The sequence below is a fragment of the Gekko japonicus genome, unplaced genomic scaffold, assembly GCF_001447785.1.
Source record: "Gekko japonicus isolate JY-2015 unplaced genomic scaffold, Gekko_japonicus_V1.1 scaffold464, whole genome shotgun sequence".
NCBI lineage: Eukaryota > Metazoa > Chordata > Lepidosauria > Squamata > Gekkonidae > Gekko > Gekko japonicus.
The window spans coordinates 724528-747327 of NW_015170903.1; the positions used below are offsets into that span (position 1 = coordinate 724528).

At 42.0% G+C, this 22800-nt stretch overlaps 1 protein-coding gene across 2 annotated transcripts in view; it reads left to right on the plus strand.

Moving 5' to 3' along the window:
• GRIK2 (glutamate receptor, ionotropic, kainate 2) overlaps positions 1–22800 on the plus strand; it is a 918110-nt gene that overhangs the window by 677346 nt on the left and 217964 nt on the right. For both annotated transcript variants that reach the window (XM_015418620.1, XM_015418619.1), the window contains exons 12-13: positions 9056–9174; positions 14378–14595. In XM_015418620.1, the coding sequence (XP_015274106.1) occupies positions 9056–9174; positions 14378–14595 (337 nt within the window). The remainder of the gene's footprint in view (positions 1–9055; positions 9175–14377; positions 14596–22800) is intronic.

Sequence of the window (22800 nt, forward strand, 5' to 3'; positions counted from 1 at the left end):
GGTGCTGGGCCCCAGACCGTAGTGCTCTCTGGGGTATATATGGGAGAAGGCGGTCCCTCAGGTAGGTCGGTCCCTGGCCATGTAGGGCTTTAAAGGTAAGCACCAGCACCTTGAAACGGATCCGGTATGCTATAGGCAGCCAGTGCAGTGACCTAAGCACTGGTTGGATGTGCTCCCACCGCGGAGAGCCCACCAGCAACCTAGCTGCAGCGTTCTGCACTAGCTGCAGCTTCCGGATTTGAGACAAGGGAAGCCCCGTGTAGAGAGCGTTGCAGTAGTCAAGTCTCGAGGTGACCGGCACATGGATCATTGTCGCCAGGTCACGGCGGTCGAGGAAGGGGACCAACTGCCGAACCAGCCGAAGATGGTAAAAGGCCAATTTGGCAGTGGCCGCTACCTGGGCCTCCATTGACAAAAAGGCATCCAGGAGCACCCCCAAACTCCTAACCTCCGGCGCTGGCACTAGCAGTGCCCCATCGAAGGTCAGGAGTAGGGCCTCCAACCCCGCACTGCCGCGACTCAGGTACAGGACCTCCGTCTTCGCCGGATTTAGCTTCTACCAGCTAAGCCGAAGCCAACCAGCCATGGCCTGTAACGCCCGGTCCAGATCTTCTGGTCTGGAATCCGACTGGCCACCCAACATCAGATAGAGCTGGGTGTCATCAGCGTACTGATGACAACCCAACCCATACCTCTGAGCCACCTGTGCAAGGGGGCGCATAAAGATGTTAAACAACATTGGGGACAGCACTGCGCCCTGGGGTACACCACACTCAAGCGGGCGCCTCCCGGACTGCTGTTCCCCTAGCACCACCCTTTCTTCCCGACCCTGGAGGAAAGAGACAAGCCACTGTAAGGCCAGTCCCTGTATCCCCACGTCGGCGAGGCGATGAGCGAGCAGCTGGTGGTCGACCATGTCGAATGCAGCCGACAGGTCTAGCAACAGCAGCACCACTGAACCACCCCAATCCAGGTGTCTACGGACATCGTCAGTAAGAGCGACCAATGCCATTTCCGTCCCATGACCTGGGCGAAAGCCGGACTGGAAGAGATCAAGAGTAGAAGCGTCATCCAAAAACCCTGAAGCTGTGCTGCCACCGCCCTCTCAATCAATTTGCCCAAATAGGGCAAATTGGAAACCGGCCGATAGCTGGCCAATTTGGCCGGATCCAGAGTTGGTTTTTTCAGGAGAGGGCGGACCATCGCCTCCTTGAGAGCTCCCGGGAATCGTCCCTTGGAGAGAGACTTGTTGATAATCTCCATAAGAGCTCCTCGAAACCCCTCATGCCCGCTTTAATGAGCCAGGAAGGGCACGGATCAAGGGCGCATGTGGTTGGGCGTACAGCTATCTGTCAACTTCCTCAGGACTGAGCAGGTCAAAATGATCCAAAACCGACGCAGACATGCAAGGGGCCTCGAGTTCGCTCACTGTTTCAAATGTGGCAGGGAGGTCACGGCGCAGCGACAAGACTTTATCCGTGAAATAGCTCGCAAAGGCCTCACAGCCAATCTCCAATTCCCTCTCTTTTGGTCTGCCCTGAGGCAGAGCTTTTATAGACCGAATTGTTCTAAATAATTGGGCTGGGCGTGAGCTAGCAGACGCAATCTCCTCTGCAAAGAACACCCTCTTTGCAGCCTTGACTGCCATCTCATAGGCTTTCATAAACATCCTATAAGATGCTCTTGTAGCTCCGTCACAAATTCGCCGCCACCATCTCTCCAACCGTCTTAACTCCCGCTTCATACTCCTCAGCTCCTGGGTATACCATGGAGCGAGTTTGGTACGGGGGCACAGAGGGCGCCGGGGAGCGATCTCGTCGATGGCAGAAGAGAGTCGGTTGCACCAGTCCTCAACCAACTCATCTAACAAGCCGCCGGGGGGCATTGGATCCCGTAGAGCCCTCTGAAGCCGCACTGGGTCCATCAGGCTCCGCGGGCGAGCTAAAATACGCTCGCCGCCTAAACAGGGTCGGAGTGGAACATTCAGACGGGCTTTCAGGGCATGGTGGTCCAACCATGGTACTGCCAAAGCAGTAATCCGGTCCACTGTAACCCCAGCCGCAAAGACCAAATCGAGCGTGTGACCGGCCCAGTGAGTGGGAGCCGTTACACACTGGGAGAGTCCCAGTGCCGCCATGGACGACACCAGGTCTGCAGCCTGTTTGGAGGTCGCGTCATCAGCATGGACGTTGAAGTCACCCATGACTATCAGCCTAGGGTGCTCCAGCGCCCAGCCTGATACGGCCTCCAACAGGGACGGTAAGCTATTGGCCGGCGCGTTAGGCGGTCGGTACACTAGCCAAATCGCCACACTCTCCCCGGCTTCCCATACTAGGCCGACACACTCCATGCCCGGGATCTCTAATGGCGGGAGTGCCCTAAAGGAGTAAGCCTCCCGAATGAAAATAGCCACTCCTCCCCCCGCCCCCTAGTCCGTGATTGGTGAAGGACCGAAAACCCAGGCGGGGCAAGCTGGGAGAGTGCTACAGTCTCCCCGTCCCGCACCCAGGTCTTGGTCACGCATGCCACGTCCGCTCTCTGCTCCAGCAGGAAATCCCTAAGGACTACAGTCTTGTTGTTTATTGACCTGGCATTGCTCAACATCAATGACGGAGGGGAGTCAACCATCCTAGCCCCACCGCAGACCACCTTCGGGATGGGTCACAGGCTGGAAGGGCACCGAGCCAATCTGTCTCTCCTTATCTTCTCCTTCTCGTCTTTCTTCAAGGGAGGAGCCATTTTTGAGGAATTGTATACTTTTTATCAAAAGTTATCACAGTCTCTTAAGTTCTCAGTTATGCTTGGTAAGTTCTTAGAAATCTTTTAATTCCATCTGTTTCACTTTAAAAGCCTGCCCCCCGCCTTTACGATTCAGTTCGCTTTCAGTTTGTCTTATCAGAGGGGAGTCCCCTCCCCCCTTGCTTCCCACGGGGCAGCTTTTGGCTCTTTTCGATGTTCTCGCTTCACCTTAACTCACAGTTCAATGGTTATATGCTTTCCATGTCACTTAAGCTGCAAAGTCGCTAGATCACCCGGTGCTTGATCCGGTGTGCCCTTCTAGTTCCATCTGGAAACTCCGTAGCAGGACCATCAGGGCATGGATGCCCCCCCTTGCCGGCTTTGTTGCCGGAGGAGCAGCCATCTAGTGCCCCATGGCTTGGAACCCCTCACAAGGATTCCATGGGGAGTGCGGATAATCACACCCCCTCCTAGCCGCAGGTTCTGGCGATCGTCTCCTGGCGGTCTGGGAGAGTGACCGCCATGGCGAGCGCCAAAACCAGAAACCAAGGGCGGGAATTGGTTTTCCATTTTGTTCACTTATTCATTAATCCAATTTTTTAAAAAAATGGAAAGTTAGGTAATTTGCCCTTTTATGTCCCCACTCTTTTTGACTTAGTACATTTAATATGCTGCCTATGCGAGTTTCAATGGGATTTTCAAACCTGTTCTCATGACATGTTAATATAAGTGTGTGAATAGCTAAAGGAATAGCCAAGCCTATTAGGCTGTCATCACATTGTTTGGTGTGAAGACATACATAATTTTAAGAAATGAAGTAACTTTGAGCAATCTGTTAATCCTCTGCTCTTTGGTGAGGGCAAAATCTTATTTTGATCCATGCTGTGATTTTTTTCTTTCAGTACTCATGGAATAAAATGATGCGCTAATCTTGGCCACTCCAGATGCCTAAACATGAACTAGTTCAGGAAACTAGTTTTTGTATGATAAATTCTGTTACTACTTTCTTACTAGAAATCAAGGCATCTTTCCTTAGTTTAGTTCTGGGTGTCTCCAGTTTTCTGATTGTTCAAGCCACAATTCTTGGTCCTCAGGAATGAACTATCCTGTGTTGCTCTCCCTTCCCCTCCCAATAGTATGTCCACTGAAGCTGTGAATCCTGTGTAAAATGTGCTTATGTGATTGTTGGATGCAGCTGTTGGATATTGCATGAAAATTGATGAGGTGTTGCTTTTCAAGCATTTGGACAAGGGGACCCAATAGATGTTGTTTACCTTGACTTCCAGAAAGCTTTTGATAAAGTTCCTCATCAAAGGCTCCTAAGTAAGCTCAATAGTCACAGGATAAAAGGACAAGTCCTTTTGTGGATAAAAAACTGGCTAATTAATAGGAAACAGAGAGTGAGTATAAATGGGAAATTTTCTCAGTGGAGGGTGGTAAGCAGTGGGGTACCGCAGGGATCAGTACTCAGTCTGATACTTTTTAACTTGTTCATTAACTATTTGGAGTTGGGAGTAAGCAGTGAAGTGGCTAAATTTGTGTATGACATGAAGTTGTTCAGGGAGGATTGTGAGGCACTCCAAAGGGATCTGTCGAGAATGGGCGAGTGGGCATCAACATGGCAGATAGGGTTCAATGTGGCCAAGTGCATTTGGGCCAAAAATCCTAAATATAAATACACGTTGATGGGGTCCGAACTGGCAGAGACTGACCAAGAGAGAGATCTTGGAGTCTAAGTAGATAACTCACTGAAAATGTCAAGACAGTGTGTGACTGCAATTAACAAAGCCAATGCTATGTTGGGGATTATTAGGAAGGGAATTGAAAACAAATCAGCCAGTATCATAATGTCCCTGTATAAATCAATGGTGCAACCTCATTTGGAGTACTGTGTACAGTTCTGGTCACCACACCTCAAAAGAATATTATAGCATTGGGAAAAGTGCAGAAAAGGGCAACTAGAATGGTAAAAGGGTTGGAACACTTTCCCTATGAACAAAGGTTAAAGCACTTGGGGCTCTTTAGCTTGGAGAAACGATGGCTGAGGGGTGACATGATCGAGGTTTATAAGATTATGCATGGGACAGAGCAGGTAGAGAAAGAAGTACTTTTCTCCCTTTCTCACAATACAAGAACTTGTGGGCACTCAATGAAATTGCTGAGCAGTCGGGTTAGAATGGATAAAAGGAAGTACTTCTTCACCCAAAGAGTGATTAACACATGGAATTCAATACCGCAGGAGGTTGTGGTGGCTACAAGCATGAATGGCTTCAAGAGGGAATTAGATAAGCATATGGAGCAGAAGTCCATCAGTAGCTATTAGCCACAAGGTATAGATAGGAACTCTCAGTCTGGGGCAAGTGATGCTCTGTATTCCTAGTGCTTTGGGGGGGGGGCAACAGTGGGAGGGCTTCTAGTGTCCTGGCCCCACTGCTGGACCTTCTGTGGCACCTGGTATTTTTGGCCATTGTGTGACACAGAGTGTTGGACTAGATAGGCGATTGGCCTGATCCAACATTGGCTTCTCTTATGTTTTTATGTTCTTAAAGTTGGACTTTTCATTCAGTTTTCACATGGACATTTTTCAGTAAAATGTAGGGATTGTTCTATGGAAGAGAAGAAATTGTAAAAATCTAAAATGTTTTTTTCCTATTCTAGATGTATTATACATTCAGAAAGAAGTAGAAGAGTATGAGGGGGGAAGGGATTTACTGTACTAAGGCTGCAGTCACACGGGCAGGAAACTGCGGGGGGGAGTGTGGCTGTTTGCCCCGGGGCAAACTAACGCGAGGTTAAGCGATCAGACCTCCTGTGGAGGTCCTGTGGAGGTACCGTGGAGGTTCCGTGGGTAGGGAGAGGTGCCGATCACAGGACACGCCTGCGCGCAACGAAGAAGCACACGGTGCAGCAAACTGGTTTTCTTTTTTTGTGTACACGACAAATGTGCATGCTCCGTTGGGTGCGTGTGTGCATCTATGGAGACTTGGGGGGAAAAAACTTTTTTGAAAGGGGACATGGGCGGGTGCCGGATGCCACTGGAAACGCGATCAGACGCCCGCCCTTGCCCCGCGGTTTCCGGAAACTAGTACCTCCGAGGTACTAGTTTTTTGCTGCGCATTTTCAGCGGGAAGCCTCAGTTGTGCCACGGAAGCGCTACGCTTCCCAGATGTGCCGGTGAGATCGTGCCCAGAAAATCCGCCTGTCTTCCGTCTCTCTTGCGAGGCTAATGTTCCGTGTGATCACAGCCTAAGAATGGAAGATGATGGTTTTATTGGCTAAAGAAAAGAGGAGATAGAGGAAGAAAACCACTTCACAGAAAGAGTTTCTGACAAAGAAAATATGGTGTATTATAAGGAACCTGACATCACTGTTAGGTAAAATGTCACATGGCTTTTAAAAAGCAGAGAACACTCAGAAGACTCCCCCTCCTTAGCAATTCTTCTCTGAGTTACTCATTCAAAGTCCTGCTAAAAACTGTTGGACCTGAGATTCAAAACAATTAGATTGGGTTATTGGGTTGGATCCAGACTAAATTTCCCATCAGCAGAATGGAACTTTCCTACTTGCCCACTTCCACTACAACCCACTGATCTCCAAAAAAAATGCTGCTCCCACGGGACAGCATAATGGGGTCTGCAGCAAGTAGGGGAAATCCATAGAAATTGCCATCCTGCCCAAAAGATTTAGAAACAACTGATAGTACAGGACTTACACACTGGAATACTTCTCCACAGTTTTAAAAAATAATTATCTCCTGCATGTGGAAAGCAAACATTCTTAGACTAGGTTTTAATCCTTATCACTTGCATGATGGATTTTATTTATTTCATTTTATTTTCTGTATGGGAGCATTTACTTATTGTACTGCACCCTGAAAAAGTATAGCCTCAGGAGGATTGTACCATGTTTTCCTCTGGAACATCTATATGATTCATTCCCACAAAAGAAATTTAAAGCTTAATGTGCACATGTTTTAGATTACACATTAAAATGTATACTGATTTCTTGCAAAATCTAGATGTCTTTGCTCATGTAAAAATTCTGTGTTTGTTCTTAAATCTCAATTTTTAAAATTACATTAAAATGGTTACTGACTAAATTTTGGAAGCAAGGAAAATGATGAAATTATATTTACTGTTATTCATTAGGCAGTGGGCTTTGAAGTAACAAATGGTACAAAATGGCTGCACTTGATGTTGATGTGCTTAAAATGTACAAAGTCCAAAAAGTTACAGCAAAATAAATGAACAAAACCTTTGTTCCCTATATTTTTTGCCTTTTAAAGATAGAAGTGACTTGCTTCCTATGCTTAAAGTTAAACTTGTAAATAATTTACCAAATCAAACAAACAATGAATTTAAAAAGATTCTTGTTATTTAATAATAAACTCCAAAAGGAGTAAGACTATTTAGATTCCTTGGAATGTTGTACAAGAAATAAGGTCCGAATTTTAATTATAACCCAATCAACCTTTTCTGAACAGCATGTCACTTTTACTTTTGAGAACTAAATGAAGCATTTCTTTGTTTTTCAAGCACAGGCTTTTAAGTCAGGAGGTGTTCTATCATTGTATTAAGAGGATAAAAATGGATTGTTTGATCTTCTGAATTTTAATGTGTTGAAGAGATTATTGGGAAGAAAATTGCATTCTCTGAAGTGACAGAAACATTATTCAGATAGCTTTAATTACAAGATAGATTTTTCTTAATACTTGCATAATGGGTGCATATTCCAATTTGGTATGTAACAGAGTGGCTTTAAAGATTTGAGAAATTATAAAAATACGTTATCACCAGTTTAGTACTTAAACTCCTCTGAGTTTTTAATTATTGCAGTAGTTATGATCTATTGTGTTACTGTGTTGTATATTTTCTTCCTTTTTTCTAATATGCTTTGGGTAATAGGCATGAGATTCTCACACAGTACAATATTTTTGAGGAATTCATGTAGATGGAAGCATCAAAAATCCAGCTCTGTATCAAAGATGAAGAGATTTTTCCAAGGGTGCGTTTTGTAGCTAAAGCACAAGTAATAATGTGGCACCACAGTGGTATTATGAGATCAAAATATAGATGAGGGGAGAAACAGAGAGCCTATATGGCAAAACTCTGATCTGAAACTCATTTAACTTGGAAACCCCATTTTATTTCAACACAGTTTGTTTTTATATATAAAAAAACAATAAGGGGGAAGAAACCCTGTAGGCATGTTTGCATGTTTTAGCCATTTGGCAAATGAGGTTTTGGATCTGAGGCCATCAATGCCAGAAATTATCACACATTGTGCTGTCAATATCAGTTCTGAGAATTAACTGTTCATAGTTACAGATAATGTTTTCCAGTCCATGGATGTGTGATACTAATGACTTTATCAAGATAGTTTCAGGAGGGTAGCCATATTGGTCTACAGTACAAGAGCTAGATTCAAGACCAGTAGCAACTCAGAGACCAACAAGATCTGATGAAGGAAGCTTTGATTCTAGAAAGTTTGTATTTGTGTGTCTCCATGATGCTACTGGACTTGAATCTAGATTTATCAAAGCAGTGATTGGTGACCATTAAATGTTTCTGGAATGCTGTGACAGGTTCCCACTCTTAAACAAGATTTAAGATTTTCCACTGATCAGCTAAAAAAATTCTGGGGGCAGAGAGAGAGAGAGATTTTGAGACAAATCTACAGCCAGCCACATGGCAACCTAAATGCAATCTTGCTGAGTGCTCTTAATTCTTCAGGTCAAGCCACACAGAACCCACCTCTCCTTAATTTTTTTTTTTGCCATAATAAACAAATCAGTTTGAATTGCAGATACAGTTTTAACAGACTCCAACAACCATATTAACATATTTGTGTTAACAGTTTTGCAATCATTATCTGATATTCTTTGTGCAAAGTCTTAATGAATGTTAGAGTGTAATGGTTTCCTTGTTAATTAATGTCTTGTAATAGCCCCTTTTTCTGTGTATGTGTCTGTCTCCATGCTTATGAGCTATCGGATGTGGTATTTACTGAGGGCCTGAGCAATGCTGAGTCACTTACAGTGAATTTTGGCAACACCTTTTGGCACCACACTGTTTCTAACTATATGGCTGTGAGAACTCATTAATGAAGACCCAAGTCTTCATCATTGGTGGTATTATTTTTTTCTCGTAATGCTTTCTGTCATTTATATAATGCAATGACTTTGTGAAGACTTTCTTTTTCTATTTTCTATTTAACCCTTTCCTGTTTTTTCTGTTTCTTTTGCAGCAAATTTGCTGGATAGCCTTTCTGCTCACGGCTTGTTAAATATTTTCTTTTTTTCTGTCAATTACCACAGGTTTAGTCCCTATGAGTGGTATAATCCACACCCTTGCAACCCCGACTCAGATGTGGTGGAAAACAATTTTACCTTGCTAAATAGTTTCTGGTTTGGAGTTGGAGCTCTCATGCAGCAAGGTATACGATTCAGCCTGCTCTTTCTCTTGGGCGCCATGTCCCACTTTTTGCTGGGGGTAACCATTCTCTCTCTTTCTCTGGCACTAACTGCTTGCATGGGTGCCTCTGTGCATGTAACCATAAACCAGCTTTTTACATCTAGGCATCCTCAAATCTCACTTTCAGGCAACAGAGTACACAGGGAATCCATATAAATCTAGAAGTAAACCTTGTCATGCTCTGACCCCAAATGTAGGTACATGACTACATGAACACTACAGTTAACCTGCTACATCTCTATGAGACAAGAGTAGAAAACATTTTCCTCTCTCTCATTCTCTACTATTGTCTCATTTTGATGTAGACCTCACTCTATATTTAGTCCTGAAATGAGATGTCATTTATTGCATGGATGATAAATGTCACCTCAGTTTATTATAACTGTTGCAACCATGTTGTGTTTGAGATTCTCTAAAATGAGGATTTAGAAATGAGCATCTGCACTTGGCAAGGCAAACATGGTTCATGTATTGCATGCTGTATAGTGCATGTAAAGAAATGTGTCATGATTCAAATTTTCTTTTTTAAAAATGTGGTTGCTAAAATTATAGGAATGCCTGTCAGGTAATAATCAATAATAAACTGACTGGGGTTTTTGTTGGTTATACAGTGCACTCCTCTTGTACCTGTTGAGTTTCATGCAATTTAGCCATTTTATTTGATGTACAAGATGGTCACTATAAGCAGTAGCCTTAATCAATGCATTTGATGGCAAACTATCATCAGCTTTTGTTTCTACAATACTGTGTAGAAGAGGAGTGCAGTGTAATGTTTGTGATAAGTTAATATTCCTTCTTGAAAACAAATAGTCTTTTTTTCATTCTTCTGCTTCTGTTTTTCTTTAAAAGAATTTTCCCACATTTCCATGGAATACCCAAGACGTGTCCATGCTTCTACTCTTTCCTGATCACATTTTTCATCACTGAATTTAACCAAAGTTGGCAGTTTCTTGGACATACTAGCACATAGGTGCTAAAATCTGCCTTTCTCTCAGCAGAGCATTTTGGCAGCTGGTAGTGCATAAGATGGACATGTATCTTTGGGTATCATGTGGAGGAAAACATTTTTTTTTAAGCACAGCATTTCCTTTTGGAAAAGTAATTAATGCATTTGATGGCATGTCATAGCAAATATATAAGAGGATATTGACATGACTGCCCTGGAGAAGGAAGCTAAAGAAACTTTAATAGATCACTGTAGTTTTTGTAAACTAGTTTGGCTTTTTGTTTTTGTTATAGTTTTTGTTTTGTTTTTAAACAGTGCATAGAGACCCACAATGAATAAAACAACAAGCACAGAGTTAAGCAATTAAATCCATCCATTTCAATGGAGGAAAATAAAGGGTATACAAGACTCTCCCAGTGAAATGAATGGAGACTTTTAATATGGCTGGACTATGAGAACACAATATATTCTACAGTCTATGATCTTTATTCATTTAAAAAGTATTTTATAAACACAATAATAACAAGAAGCATAACAAGTATAAGAACAAGTACAATAATGAGAAGAACTGCAGGAATAACACCTGCAACACTTATTACAGTAATAAAACCTGCAAGTGTAACAGCTTATATTAATGACTACAGTAATAACTGCAGTTTTAGAACTGAGATAAGATAAGAAGTAGTGCAATCTTTTTGACTTCCGTAATAGCTTTAGAGGGGTGCCATCCCCTCTCTCCCTTTGCTTTCTTCCTGTGGCCAACATGGCCCCAGTGGCCTTGGTGGTGAAAAGGGAAGGGGCTTAGGCTGGCACCCATCTCCTCCTCTTCCTTTTACTTCTCTCTTGCAAGGAAAGACCATCTGGCTTCTCCTCATTTATAAATGCTATAAAACGTTGGTATTAATAACTCTAAGAAGCAATAACAGAGCATCATTGTCCATTTAGGGCCTCTGCCCCACCAAAATAACCTTTATTATTTTATTCTTTATTCTTAAATGTTTCTAAAGGCTTGGTGACAGTGGGAGCAGTAATCAAAATGTGTTCTATGGTGCTCAGCAAACTGATGATCCAAATACATTGCACTGTAAAACAATATTATCTTAATCCCTTTAATAAATAACTCTTGCCGGGGGGGACATATCTAGCTATAAATGGAGCCTAGTGATTACAACCTCCTCAATTATTCCATCTGCAAACCATATTTAAAGAAATGGTGATGGGAAAGGCTAATATTAGATGGAAGCAGTTCTTTATGTACAGTTTTCATTATATTCTGTGATAAAGTATAATTTTAAGTCCCATTTATTTGTATGCTAAAAATTCATTCTTTTTTGTAATGCAGAGTTACAAAAGTATAAAATGGCAAAAACTCTAGTTGTCCCATAAAACTTCTTCAGTATATTTATGGAAGTTGCAGATACCTCAAGGGGAAACCATGGAATTTCTGAACAATCTGAATTATATGTTCATTGAGTCTAGAATGGAAAGTTTAGGTTCCACAGGATTGATCAGAATCACAGTTTTATCCTGGCATCCTAGTCCAAAAATATTTGAACTAATATAGAATATCTGCAGGGAACGGGGACAGTGTAATAATATGGCTTTCAGGCTTGTTCCACTCAACAGTTCACAGTCTCTGTCACGAGAACTTTGGGGCACCAAGTCTTATATCTAGTGTAAACATAGCCCACTATCAAAAAAGCTAATTTAGACACATGTAACAGTTTTTTTTTCATGAGTTTGTTTTACTTTTATTTCTTTGAACAGCAGTCCTTTACCTTACTGGAAACTGCTTTTCAAAGTCATTACAGTTTCAAAAGTGGTTTATCATGTGATGCTGGGAATTTATTATTTGAGAAATAGGAGCCCAGTGAACCCTTGGACACAAATAACTAGTTCATTACTTTAGATTTCAACCAGAATTTTGAAAAAAAAAATATTCTCAACACAAAACACTTTTCTCTTAAGAGATATGATGTTGCCTGTTACTTTAAAGGGACAAAGAAATAACTTCATTTAATAACTAATAAGAAAAATTAACCTAATATTTATATACTTTTTCTTTTGTTGACTTACACTGTCGCTTAGCCCACAATCTGGGTTTTCCAATAACTGACATATTGAGAAAAAATGTGAGGGGGCCTTTAAAATATTGGGTTTGGACATGAAATATGGATGAAATCTCTATGTGGTTTCAGTCCATGGAATGAATTGGGGTATAATAATTACTGTAATAATTACTGATAATACACTAAAACTTGCATCATTTCCATATTGTCCTAACACATTTCCATGAATGCTGGAGGCTACATGATAGAGGAAACTCATACATTCCTTGCCCACGTCCCTTCGCTCCCAGGAAATTGTGGGATATAGTGCTGGACATGACGTTACCTTGGGTACATGACAGTCAGCCCCTAACCAGGCTCTGTTTCACAGGCTTTGGTGGCACGCTTTTAAAATCCTTGGGTAAGATATGAACTTGTGGTAATTGGGGCAACTATGGCAAACATTTCTACTGTTCTTTGCTTCCAAGTCTTCTTTGACTTTTCTAAGTGTCGATTTTTAAGAAAGTGGTAAAAGCCGTTTGGCTTATTTGGCAGTATTAGCGGTAATATAGTGTCTAAGTGTCTGACTGACAGGGCCTAGGAGCGACTACATCAGAAAGGTACTTTTCTACTTTTTTCCTTGCAGAATTCTAGGCAAAGTCTGGTGCTGGAGTTGGCTGTCATGTCCAAGTCTATCAGCTTTTTTTTGTTTGAAACTGCAAGGGTAAGATGAACTGCAGTGTAAGATGGGCTGTTTTGGATTGAAAAGTCCAGTTATGATACCACTTCTTTTTTCTTTTCTTTTTTCTGTTCTGTAATTGAACAAAAAATGTTACGTTTGGCATAAGCTCCATTTGTTGGAAGATGTGTTACCTTGCTGGACCAATTCCTTAATTGATGCAATATTATAAACAGTGTAATTAATCAGGAATAAAATAGTCCATCTTGCCTTCATTCCATTTTACCCAAGCTAAACAAAAAACAAAAGAAATTAAAGGGGAAGTCCCCTTGCTACATGACTAAAAATTCTAGTATTTTATAATAATGACCCTGCTGATCTATATTTTTCTTTTTTTCTTAAAAAAAAAGAAAATCTTGTTGCATATATGCCTTGCAACATTCTTCCATGCATTGTGGAAAAAAATGTATATATTTTTTTGCCTTTCTGCTATTAGTTAATTGAATGATTCAATTTTACATTTTCAAGAATTTAATGCATGTCAATTTACAAATGTATTTTTGCAAATTAAGAAAAAAAATTAAATATTGTTCTTAATACTGGAGCACAAAAGGAGGTGATGTGCTACCAGTAATATGCTTAGTTGCTGAATGTACATTGTGACGTTATTACTGACCAATGTCTGGAGCCCCTTCCATTTTTAGTGCCATGAGCAGGCAACTCCAGCAATGCATTTGTAGTCTGTCTCAGTCTAGATTACACATAAGAACCATCTTTATTATATTTCATTGCTGCTCTAATAAATGAAATGTGTAGCTTGGTCACCCCTATTTACAGGGCCAAGCATAGAGACGGGAATATGTTTTCTTTTACCATTGGCTTTCTCCATATGGCTTCATTGTGGTGATTTTTTTAAAGGTTGCCTAAGAGTCTCAGGTTTGTGGTGTCCCTGTATCAGATTCTTCTGATACACTTTCCCAGTTCCTTTGTAAGCAGAGCTTGGGATATATTTTTTTGTGGCAACAGCTTATTTGTTATGGGAGTCAAAACATTTTGTGAGTTGCTTTCTCATAAATGCTTTGAAGATTATATAAGAGCTGCTGCGATCACTAACTGAGAGGCTCAGAGTTGCTGCTTATTTTGGTTTTTGGAGCAATGCTTCTCTTTAACAGCTCAATATCTGCTTTTTGTCATTCTGTTTTTCATTGTCCCTTTTAGTTATCTGGCTTGTAACCCAACATTGAATTGGGTCTCCATTGCTATATTTTGCATCTCGTGAACTCAAGAGTTCTTGAAACCTTTTTTACACTTTAAGTGTATTTTTTTTAACATTTCATGTGAATTGTGTGTATATAATACATAAGCATGTAACTTCTTTAAAAATTGCTAAATGATGCTATTTTCAGCACTGTGCCAAAAAGCACTGGACTCTTACAATAAGCTCATACTGTTTTATGCACCGGATTCATCTTTTCCCCCTGATTTTCGTTAGGTTCCGAGCTCATGCCCAAAGCCCTCTCCACCAGGATAGTGGGAGGCATTTGGTGGTTTTTCACACTTATCATCATTTCCTCGTACACTGCTAATTTAGCCGCCTTTCTGACAGTGGAGCGCATGGAGTCCCCCATTGATTCAGCGGATGATTTGGCGAAGCAAACAAAGATAGAATATGGAGCGGTTGAAGATGGTGCAACAATGACTTTTTTCAAGGTAGGCCCTTACAATTTAATTGGGGGGAGAGGTCACTACTGTTCTGCAGTGGATTAGTGGGAGTGAACATTAGTTATCATGTGCTGGCAGGTTGTCAAAGACAATGGGTCTAGCTTATGCATTAAAATTTTGAAAAGAAAAACAACTTTACTGGAGTAAAACCTTAAGTCTTTTGATCACTTATTGGGAATAAGTCCCACTTAACACAATGAAATTTAGTTATGAATAACATGCATAGGATCAGTATGTTCATCTTTGTTATCTTCCTTATCATGGAAGGAATGGTTTCTCTGTTCCTTCCTTCATTAACTTATTAAGTATGTTGTTAATTCCTGATGGCAATTCATCAAGGGAAATACTGTCTATGGCCCAATCTGCATCTAGCATTTGCTCTGCTGTTTTACCAGACCCACACTGGAACAAAGATGCAGCTCAAAGCCAGCCCCAGGCCAACGCCGTACTGACTGCAGAGTCACCCCTGAATGGCCATAAAACGGCCATAAATCTATGCAGACGGCTACCATAAAACCGAGAGATCAAATGAAGTGAAAGTGGCATGCAATGTAGAGAATTTCTGTTCCAGCATGGGTTTGGTAAGACAGCGGAGCAAATGCTAGATGCAGATGGACCTATATTTCAGGAGAATCAACCTGTGGTATGTTTAGATGTTTATTCAGTTTATTCGGTATATCACCAGCCCATCCTGTGGTATTGTATCTGTTAGAAAATGAAGAAACCTCCATTCTTCATCCTAAAAGTCTGATACCCATTTGATGTTTGAGGCTGTTGTAACACACTGAAATAGTATGGAAATTAATTTTATTTGTTACAGTGGATGTACAAAGATACATTTGTAGCTGGTATCTCACAATGCTATTATATCTGCAAATTAAGTCCAAGTTACTTTCTGAATTCAGTCAGGCCTCTTTGAAGGAGTTGTAAGACCACAATGAATAAATGGTGCCCACCTCCCACACACCCCAGTCCAGGATGTCCAACTATACACAAGTCCTAAAAGCATGGGGAAGAAAATCACAAGTTATTTTCTCTTCTTTATCATTGTCGTAAAACAAGTGGAGTAGCCTTAAGTGTAAAATTCGTGGACATAATCCTAGAAGGTAAGGGTGAGGGATGCTCCAAGGGTTGTCTTCACTTTCTTCCACTGAGCATTGCTACTCTTTCAGTTTCATTTTTCTTCTTGCTAATAAATGCCAATGGGGTGTTAGCTCTTTCTTCAGCTTGTCAGGGTCACCTTGGGTCTGTGAAGTCCCTTGCCTATTACTGGCTCCCTGCCTACTGTACACTTGGTGCTACAGAAGAGGAAAGATATACAGATGAGCTGATATCTCTTCAGAATTTGCTCATAGAGAGCCCTGTAATTTTAAAACAGGGTTTTGTTTTGTTTTAGATGGGGTGTGGTGCTAATGCTTTTCAAGAAAAGTCAAATCTATTCTATATGGTTCTTAAGCGAAGAATAATGGATGAAATGATACTAATTACTTTTGTTTATATGTTTAATACACAATTATTCTTGCAGTTTGGCAAGGAAGAAAACTGTAGTTAAGAATGGATTCATCTCCCTATTAAAGATGTGTCAGCTTCTTAAATTTGTTCAGTATTTTGTGGATCACCATTTCTTTTTTGATATTTTAGCTGAAATGCTTTTAGCTTAAAATAAGAATTAATGTGTGTTCATGGTGAAAATTCTGTTTCCTCTAGGAAATTTGGCCAGGTTTTTAGTGGCTGTAGATACTGTAGAAACTATACTTTATGGTACATGCTGTTACAAAAGTTCTGAATATTGCCTTTTGAAAGTTTTTATGAGAAGAAAAAGCTAAAGAAATTGTACGAAGGAGCTAATCAGTTAGAGCCGCCTTAATGGCAGGGATATTTTGAAGATGTCACATAAAACAAAATTTGGAGAAAGTTTAAAGGGTATAATTTTTCTTTAGAAAGAGCCAATATGATTAAAGTCCCAGGACATAAAGAGATGACACAGTGCATTTATTGAGTTACCAAAGAACACTACAGGGCTTTAATTTCATTTTTTGGTCTGGTAGAAGACTTTGATCTTGTATTCTTTCTGATTGTCAGGCTGGACTGAAAAGCATTTTGAAGCTTTTTCTTTTCTGAGCTGTATCTTCTAGCCCAATTGCTAGTAGCACTCTGCTTCCCAAAATTCTTTTTTAAAAAGACTTATTTTTCTTCTTCCAGTTTCTCCAGCTTTCTTCCATCTGTTTGTTTCTTTATATTCCATCCTTACTTGTAATAGACACCATTTTTTATAGGTCTTTTTCTTTGCTTTTCCTATGACTATCCCCCCTCTTGAGGACTTCTAACATGTCACTGTACACAGTCTGGTCTGAATGGAAATGGCCTTCACCATAACAAGTGCTGTCTGAAGTCTTTGGAATGATTAACCCCCTCCCCTGCCAGTTGATGTAGACAAACAGTCATCTGTATGACTGAGTATAGCCTTTTATTTATTTATTTGTAGTCAAATTTATACTCCACCCTCCCCGCAAATCAGGCTCAGGGCGGCTTCCAACAACAAACACAACAATACAGAATAAAAACATACAGAATTAAAACACAGCATTTAAAATAGTGCATTACAAAATATCAGAATACTGGTGGCAGTTAAAAATCAAATGAATAAAGTGCTTTCCAACAAAGTGCTTCGATGTTATTCCACATAAAGTGTTTAGATGTTATTCTGCTTGTTCTTGAGGCAGCTGCTCGATGTTAACATTACGGGCCATGCACTAGGGCAGTGGCAGCGGCCCCTAATTGTATGCCTGGTGGAAGAGCTCCATCTTGCAGGCCCTGCAGAACTGTGAGAGGTCTTGCAGGGCCCTGATCTCCTCCGGGAGCTCGTTCCACCAGGTAGGGGCCGTTCCACCAGGTAGGGGCCACCACCAAAAAGGCCCCAGCCCTAGTAGCAGGTAGCCTGGCCTCCCTCGGGCCAGGAAGGGTCAATCAGTTTTGAGACCCAGACCGTGGTGCTCTCTGGGGTATATATGGGGAAAGGCGGTCCCATAGGTATGTTGGACCTTGGCCACTTTGAAGCGGATTCGGTATGCTATTGGCAGCCAGTGCAGTGTCCTCAGCACAGGCTGGATGTGCTCCCATCTAGGAGCATCCATCAACTGCCTGGCCGTGGCATTTTGCACTAGCTGCAGCTTCCGGATCCACGACAAAGGCAGCCCCATGTAGAGAGTGTTACAGTAGTCTAGTCTCAAGGTAACCATCATGTAGATCACTGTAGCCAGGTCAGCACGGTCAAGGAAGAGAACCAACTGCCTAATCAGCCTCAAATGATTAAAGGCTGATTTGGAGTCATCGACAGCCTAGCGTCCTTAAGACCCGGGAGGGTCAGCCGATTCTGGGACCCTGACTGCAGTCGTCTCTGGGGAACATGTGGGGAAAGGCGGTCCCTTAGGTATGTAGGTCCCTGACCATGTAGGGCTTTAAAGGTGAGAACCAGCACCTTGAAACGAATCCGGTATGCTATCTGCAGCCAGTGCAATGCCTTCAGCACAGGCTGTATGTGCTCCTGCCTAGAGAGCCCCATCTAGAGCCTGGCCACGGCATTTTGCACCAGCTGCAGGTTCTGGGTTTGAGACAAGGGAAGCCCCATGTAGAGAGCATTACAGTAGTCCAGTCTCGAGGTGACCATCACATGGATCACTGTCGCCAGGTCATTGCATTCAAGGAAGGGAACCAGCTGCATGATCAGCCAAATATGGTAAAAGGCCAATTTGGCAGTGGCTGCTACCTGGGCCTCCATGGTTAAGGTGGCATCCAGGAGCACCCCCAAGCTCCTAACCTCTGGTGCTGGCACCAATGGAGCCCCATTGAAGGTCGGAAGTGGGATCCCTAACCTTGACCCGCTCCAACTCCAGCACAGGACCTCTGTCTTCGTTGGATTCAGTTTCAGTCGGCTTAGTCTAAGCCAACCAGCCACAGCTTGTGACGCCCAGTCCAGATCTTCCAGTTTGGAGTTGGACTGACTGCCCAATATCAGAGCTGGGTGTCATCCGCATACTGGTGACAACCCAGCCCATGCCTCTAGGCAATCTGGGCAAGGGGGCGCATATAGATTTTGAAGAGCATCGGAGATAGTACTGCCCCTTGAGGCACACCACAGTCCACTGGGTGTCTCTGGGATAGCTGTTCCCCTAGCGCCACCCTTTGTCCCCGAACTTGGAGAAAGGAGGCAAGCCATTGCAAGGCTAGCCCCTGAATTCCCACGTCGGCAAGGCAGTGGATCAGTAACTGATGGTTGACTGTGTCTAATGCAGCCAACAGGTCGAACAACAACAGCACTGCCGATCCGCCTTGATCCAGATGCCTCCAGAGGTCATCTGTGAGGGTGACCAATGCCATCTCTGTCCCATGGCATGGGCGAAAGCTGGACTGGAAGGGATCTAAAGTGGAAGTGTCATCCAAAAAGCCCTGTAACTGAACAGCCACTGCCCTCTCTATTATCTTGCCCAAATAGGGCAAGTTAGAAACCGGCCGATAGTTGGCCAATTCAGCCGGGTCCAAAGATGGCTTTTTAAAGAGCAGGCGGACCACTGCTTCCTTAAGTGCCTTGGGGAATAGTCCATCCAAGAGGGACTTGTTGTTAATCTTAGGATAAATTAGGATAAATACACAACTGAAAAAATTCATATGCAGTCCTGTATTTCCTTTCTAAATTTTATCAAGACCTATGTTTTGACAGATCTCTCTTTGGTACACATTTCATACCTAAGGTACAAGCATTGATCCCAGTGCATGGCAGCCACTGTCAAGAGCTTTATTTGGCACTGGAAATGAAAGAAGTTTTTTTCCAGTTGTTTAGTCCTATTGATTTTAGTGACATTGTACAAGTATGACAGTTTTGAATTTGATCTTGCTTCTGTGTCTCATTACAGCAAGATAAAGTAACTAACTGCCAGAATTGAGCAAAAACAGTAGCATTGTATTACAACAAAATATAAAGACTCCAGATGGTTTCTTAATATTCAATGTAACTATGAAATCCTAGTAATAGCTATTAGTGCCAACCACTGTGAGGCACGATACTGTGATAGACAGTAATTTCCACAGTAAATTTTCTTTGCAAAGCCTTTCAAAGTTATCTTTGCAATGTTAGCCAAGATTCTGGAATATTCAGCATTTGTTCAAGAATGGGCTGAATCAGAAATAGAAAACACTTGAATTTACACATTGTTTGAGTTTGAACCTATTAGAGAATGGATGTGTGGCTGCTGCCTTCTGGAAAATAACATTTCTGCCCAGAATACTTACAACAAAAAATCTCCGTGTAATGTTGTGTGTGTGTGTGGGGGGTGTTCATGTAAACAAAGATTAGGAGGATAATGAGTAGGCTTCTTGAACTCCATCTCAGATCTTGCCAAAATTTAGGCATTTTCAGTTACTACCACATAAGCAGGAATTCCACTCCTTCCCACCATGGGGTAGCAACAGTTGCATGATGAGTATTTTTCATTCCCCTTAATATCACACAATAGATCTGCTTTAAAAATTGTATTAGAATTCATCATGAAGGGGGGAATAACTAAATAAATGAATGATAATCCACCTTTCCCTGTTATTGTTTACGAGATCTGCATCGCTGTGAAGGTTTTTGTTCTTAAATTAAGTTCTTCCTGATATTCCTTCCTATCTTTACCATTGTATAGAACTTTCAGCTTTCATTACTAATCACAAGATTCTGAATATGAGCGGGGGGGGGGAAGCAATCAGAATCTTAATTGTTAGTGGCATTAGTCTGTTTGATGCTGATTGGCTGAGCTGGTATGAAATGTTTTAAATGTTTCAGAAAGAAAGCTGTGAGAAAAGAAGGGGAAAAAGAAAGCTGTCAGTCTGGCTAAGCTCAACAATTTGGGACTTTGGTAGTTTTGTGAGTCATACTGGACTAGAACTTCTCAGGAGGCAAGGAAGTGAACAGTGAGGAATATGGTCAAAAGAAGAGTGCAGAGTAGGAAATGAAACAGGAACCCAAAAGAAGAAAGGAAACTTAAAGAGAGGACTAAACCAGGAATTGAAGGGCTATCAAGCAAGACTGGAAACTGTGTGTGGGGGGGAGTGAATCTTGCATATAAATTTGAATTAATAAGCCAGTTCTTTGTTGGCAGGTTTTGTATATGCTGATGTTATGTCTCTATTTATTACAGGACAACAAACATTCTAAATCACAATTTACTATCTGAGATTGCTAACTGTCTTTGTATTGTTTGGTACCTTTGTTGAACCCCCTTATATGTAACACTTGTAATGGCACCTCTTTGTAATGTTCTGAAATGACCTGTATTATGCTGCCTCATTAACTTCTTTGATGATTTTTGCTGCCACCAAAGTTTCTTGCTTTAGACTTATTAGTTTAACCCCAAGAACATGATGGCTTAGTTACATTTGGAAGAATGACAGAACAGTCAGCACATGGGGGTGGCTGTGAAGTAAAAAGAGATCTTTTATTCTAAGTAAAACTAAACAGAAATATAATTTATTAAGAAGTATGAAAGTTTTAGGAGCTGTGGTGGCTCAAGTGGTTAAGACGCTGAACTGTAGGCTGTGGAAGGTCGGTAGTTCAGCAGTTCGAGACCCGGGTGCCGCATGACGAGTGAGCTCCCGTCTCTAGTTCCAGCTCCTGAAACGGAGATGAGCACCGCAACCCTAGAGTCAGATTCGACTGGCTTTCGAGCAAGGGAACCTTTACCTTTATGAAAGCTTTAGTGGTTTCAATGTGGTTCAAAAGCATAATGGTTTCCTTTATACTACTAGCTTCTTGCTTGCAAGGTAGGCACAGGTCTTCTTTTTTCTTCCATTAAGTTCCCTAAATAGACCTAAAGACTTATTTTCACCATTTCCCACTTAGGCTAATACCTAACATTAAATCTATTACAATTTATCTCCAGAGGACCAATATCAATTCATCAGGAGAGTTACCAGTCCCCAGACAGCAGGAGAGTTACCAGTCCCCAATTTTCAGGGCTTCAGCCCACCGCCCACCAGCTGCCTGGTGGGGGAAAGTCCACCCCCAAACAGCCACATTCTGCCATGATGTCCCCAACGAGATGCCATCACCCAAAAATGATATCTTCATGTCGGGGGCATCGCATGGGATGCTTTGGTTTCAGGCCAAAATTCTATGGTAAACGTGGACTAAAACTATAGAGTTTTGGCCTCAAACCAGAGTGTCCTACACAATGTCTCCAACATGATGATTTCACTTCTGTGTGACATCACTGTGTCAGGGAATGTCCTGGAATGCACCCCCAAATCACCCCATTGACACGTCGAGGGGACCTGGGAACTCTATGCCATTATACCTTGCTGAGGTCCCTCCCCTCCCCAAACCCTACTTTCCTCAGGCTCCACCCCCAAATCTCCTGATATTTCCCAATCTGGAGCTGGCAACACTACTAATACCTTCAAAATAAAGAACTATTTTCCTCACTAGCCAGTTAGGCTAATAACTTCCACACAGAGAACACAGACATATTTCAGTCCTCAGCACTTCACTAAGTCTCTTTCTCTTCCTGCTTCTCTCCTTTCTTTCACAACCCCCCTGAACAAACCAGTCAACTACTTCCCCTGGGGTACAGCTATCATCCAATCATAGCACACTTCACTCACCCACCCACCCTTCTTAGCTTAGAGGCCTGCATTTTAAACCACAACAAATGTATATACAAAACCCCACATTAAATCACAGAAATAAAACACAGATTAAAAATATTTACATAGAGAACAGTGCAGTCCTCATATTGGCAGGACTGACCATAGCATTGTCCTGAGGCAATCGTGTCTTTGTCAGGCCTTAGGACAAAGGCCCCTGTCTTTCATGCTGGACCATGCTTTAGGCAACATGGTGTCCCTGGTCTACACTGGCCTCATTTTTTATTTATCGGTCAAGACCCAAAATTTACTGAGAATCAGTAAATCCCGGGTCTGGCATCCTGTGTCTAGCTGAAAAGTGATCTAACCCAACCATAATCTGAAGGTCTGTCCTGAAATATGATTGCAAAAGAATTTGGTAGCTATTTTGTAATGTTTACAGTAAAAGACAGAATGTTAAGACACACATCAGTTACATTTCTGAATGTTGCATGTATATCAACTTCACTAGCCCTTTTCAGATGACACCTTCATGTTTACTGAATGTGTGCATGACAGAAACAGAATCCCTGA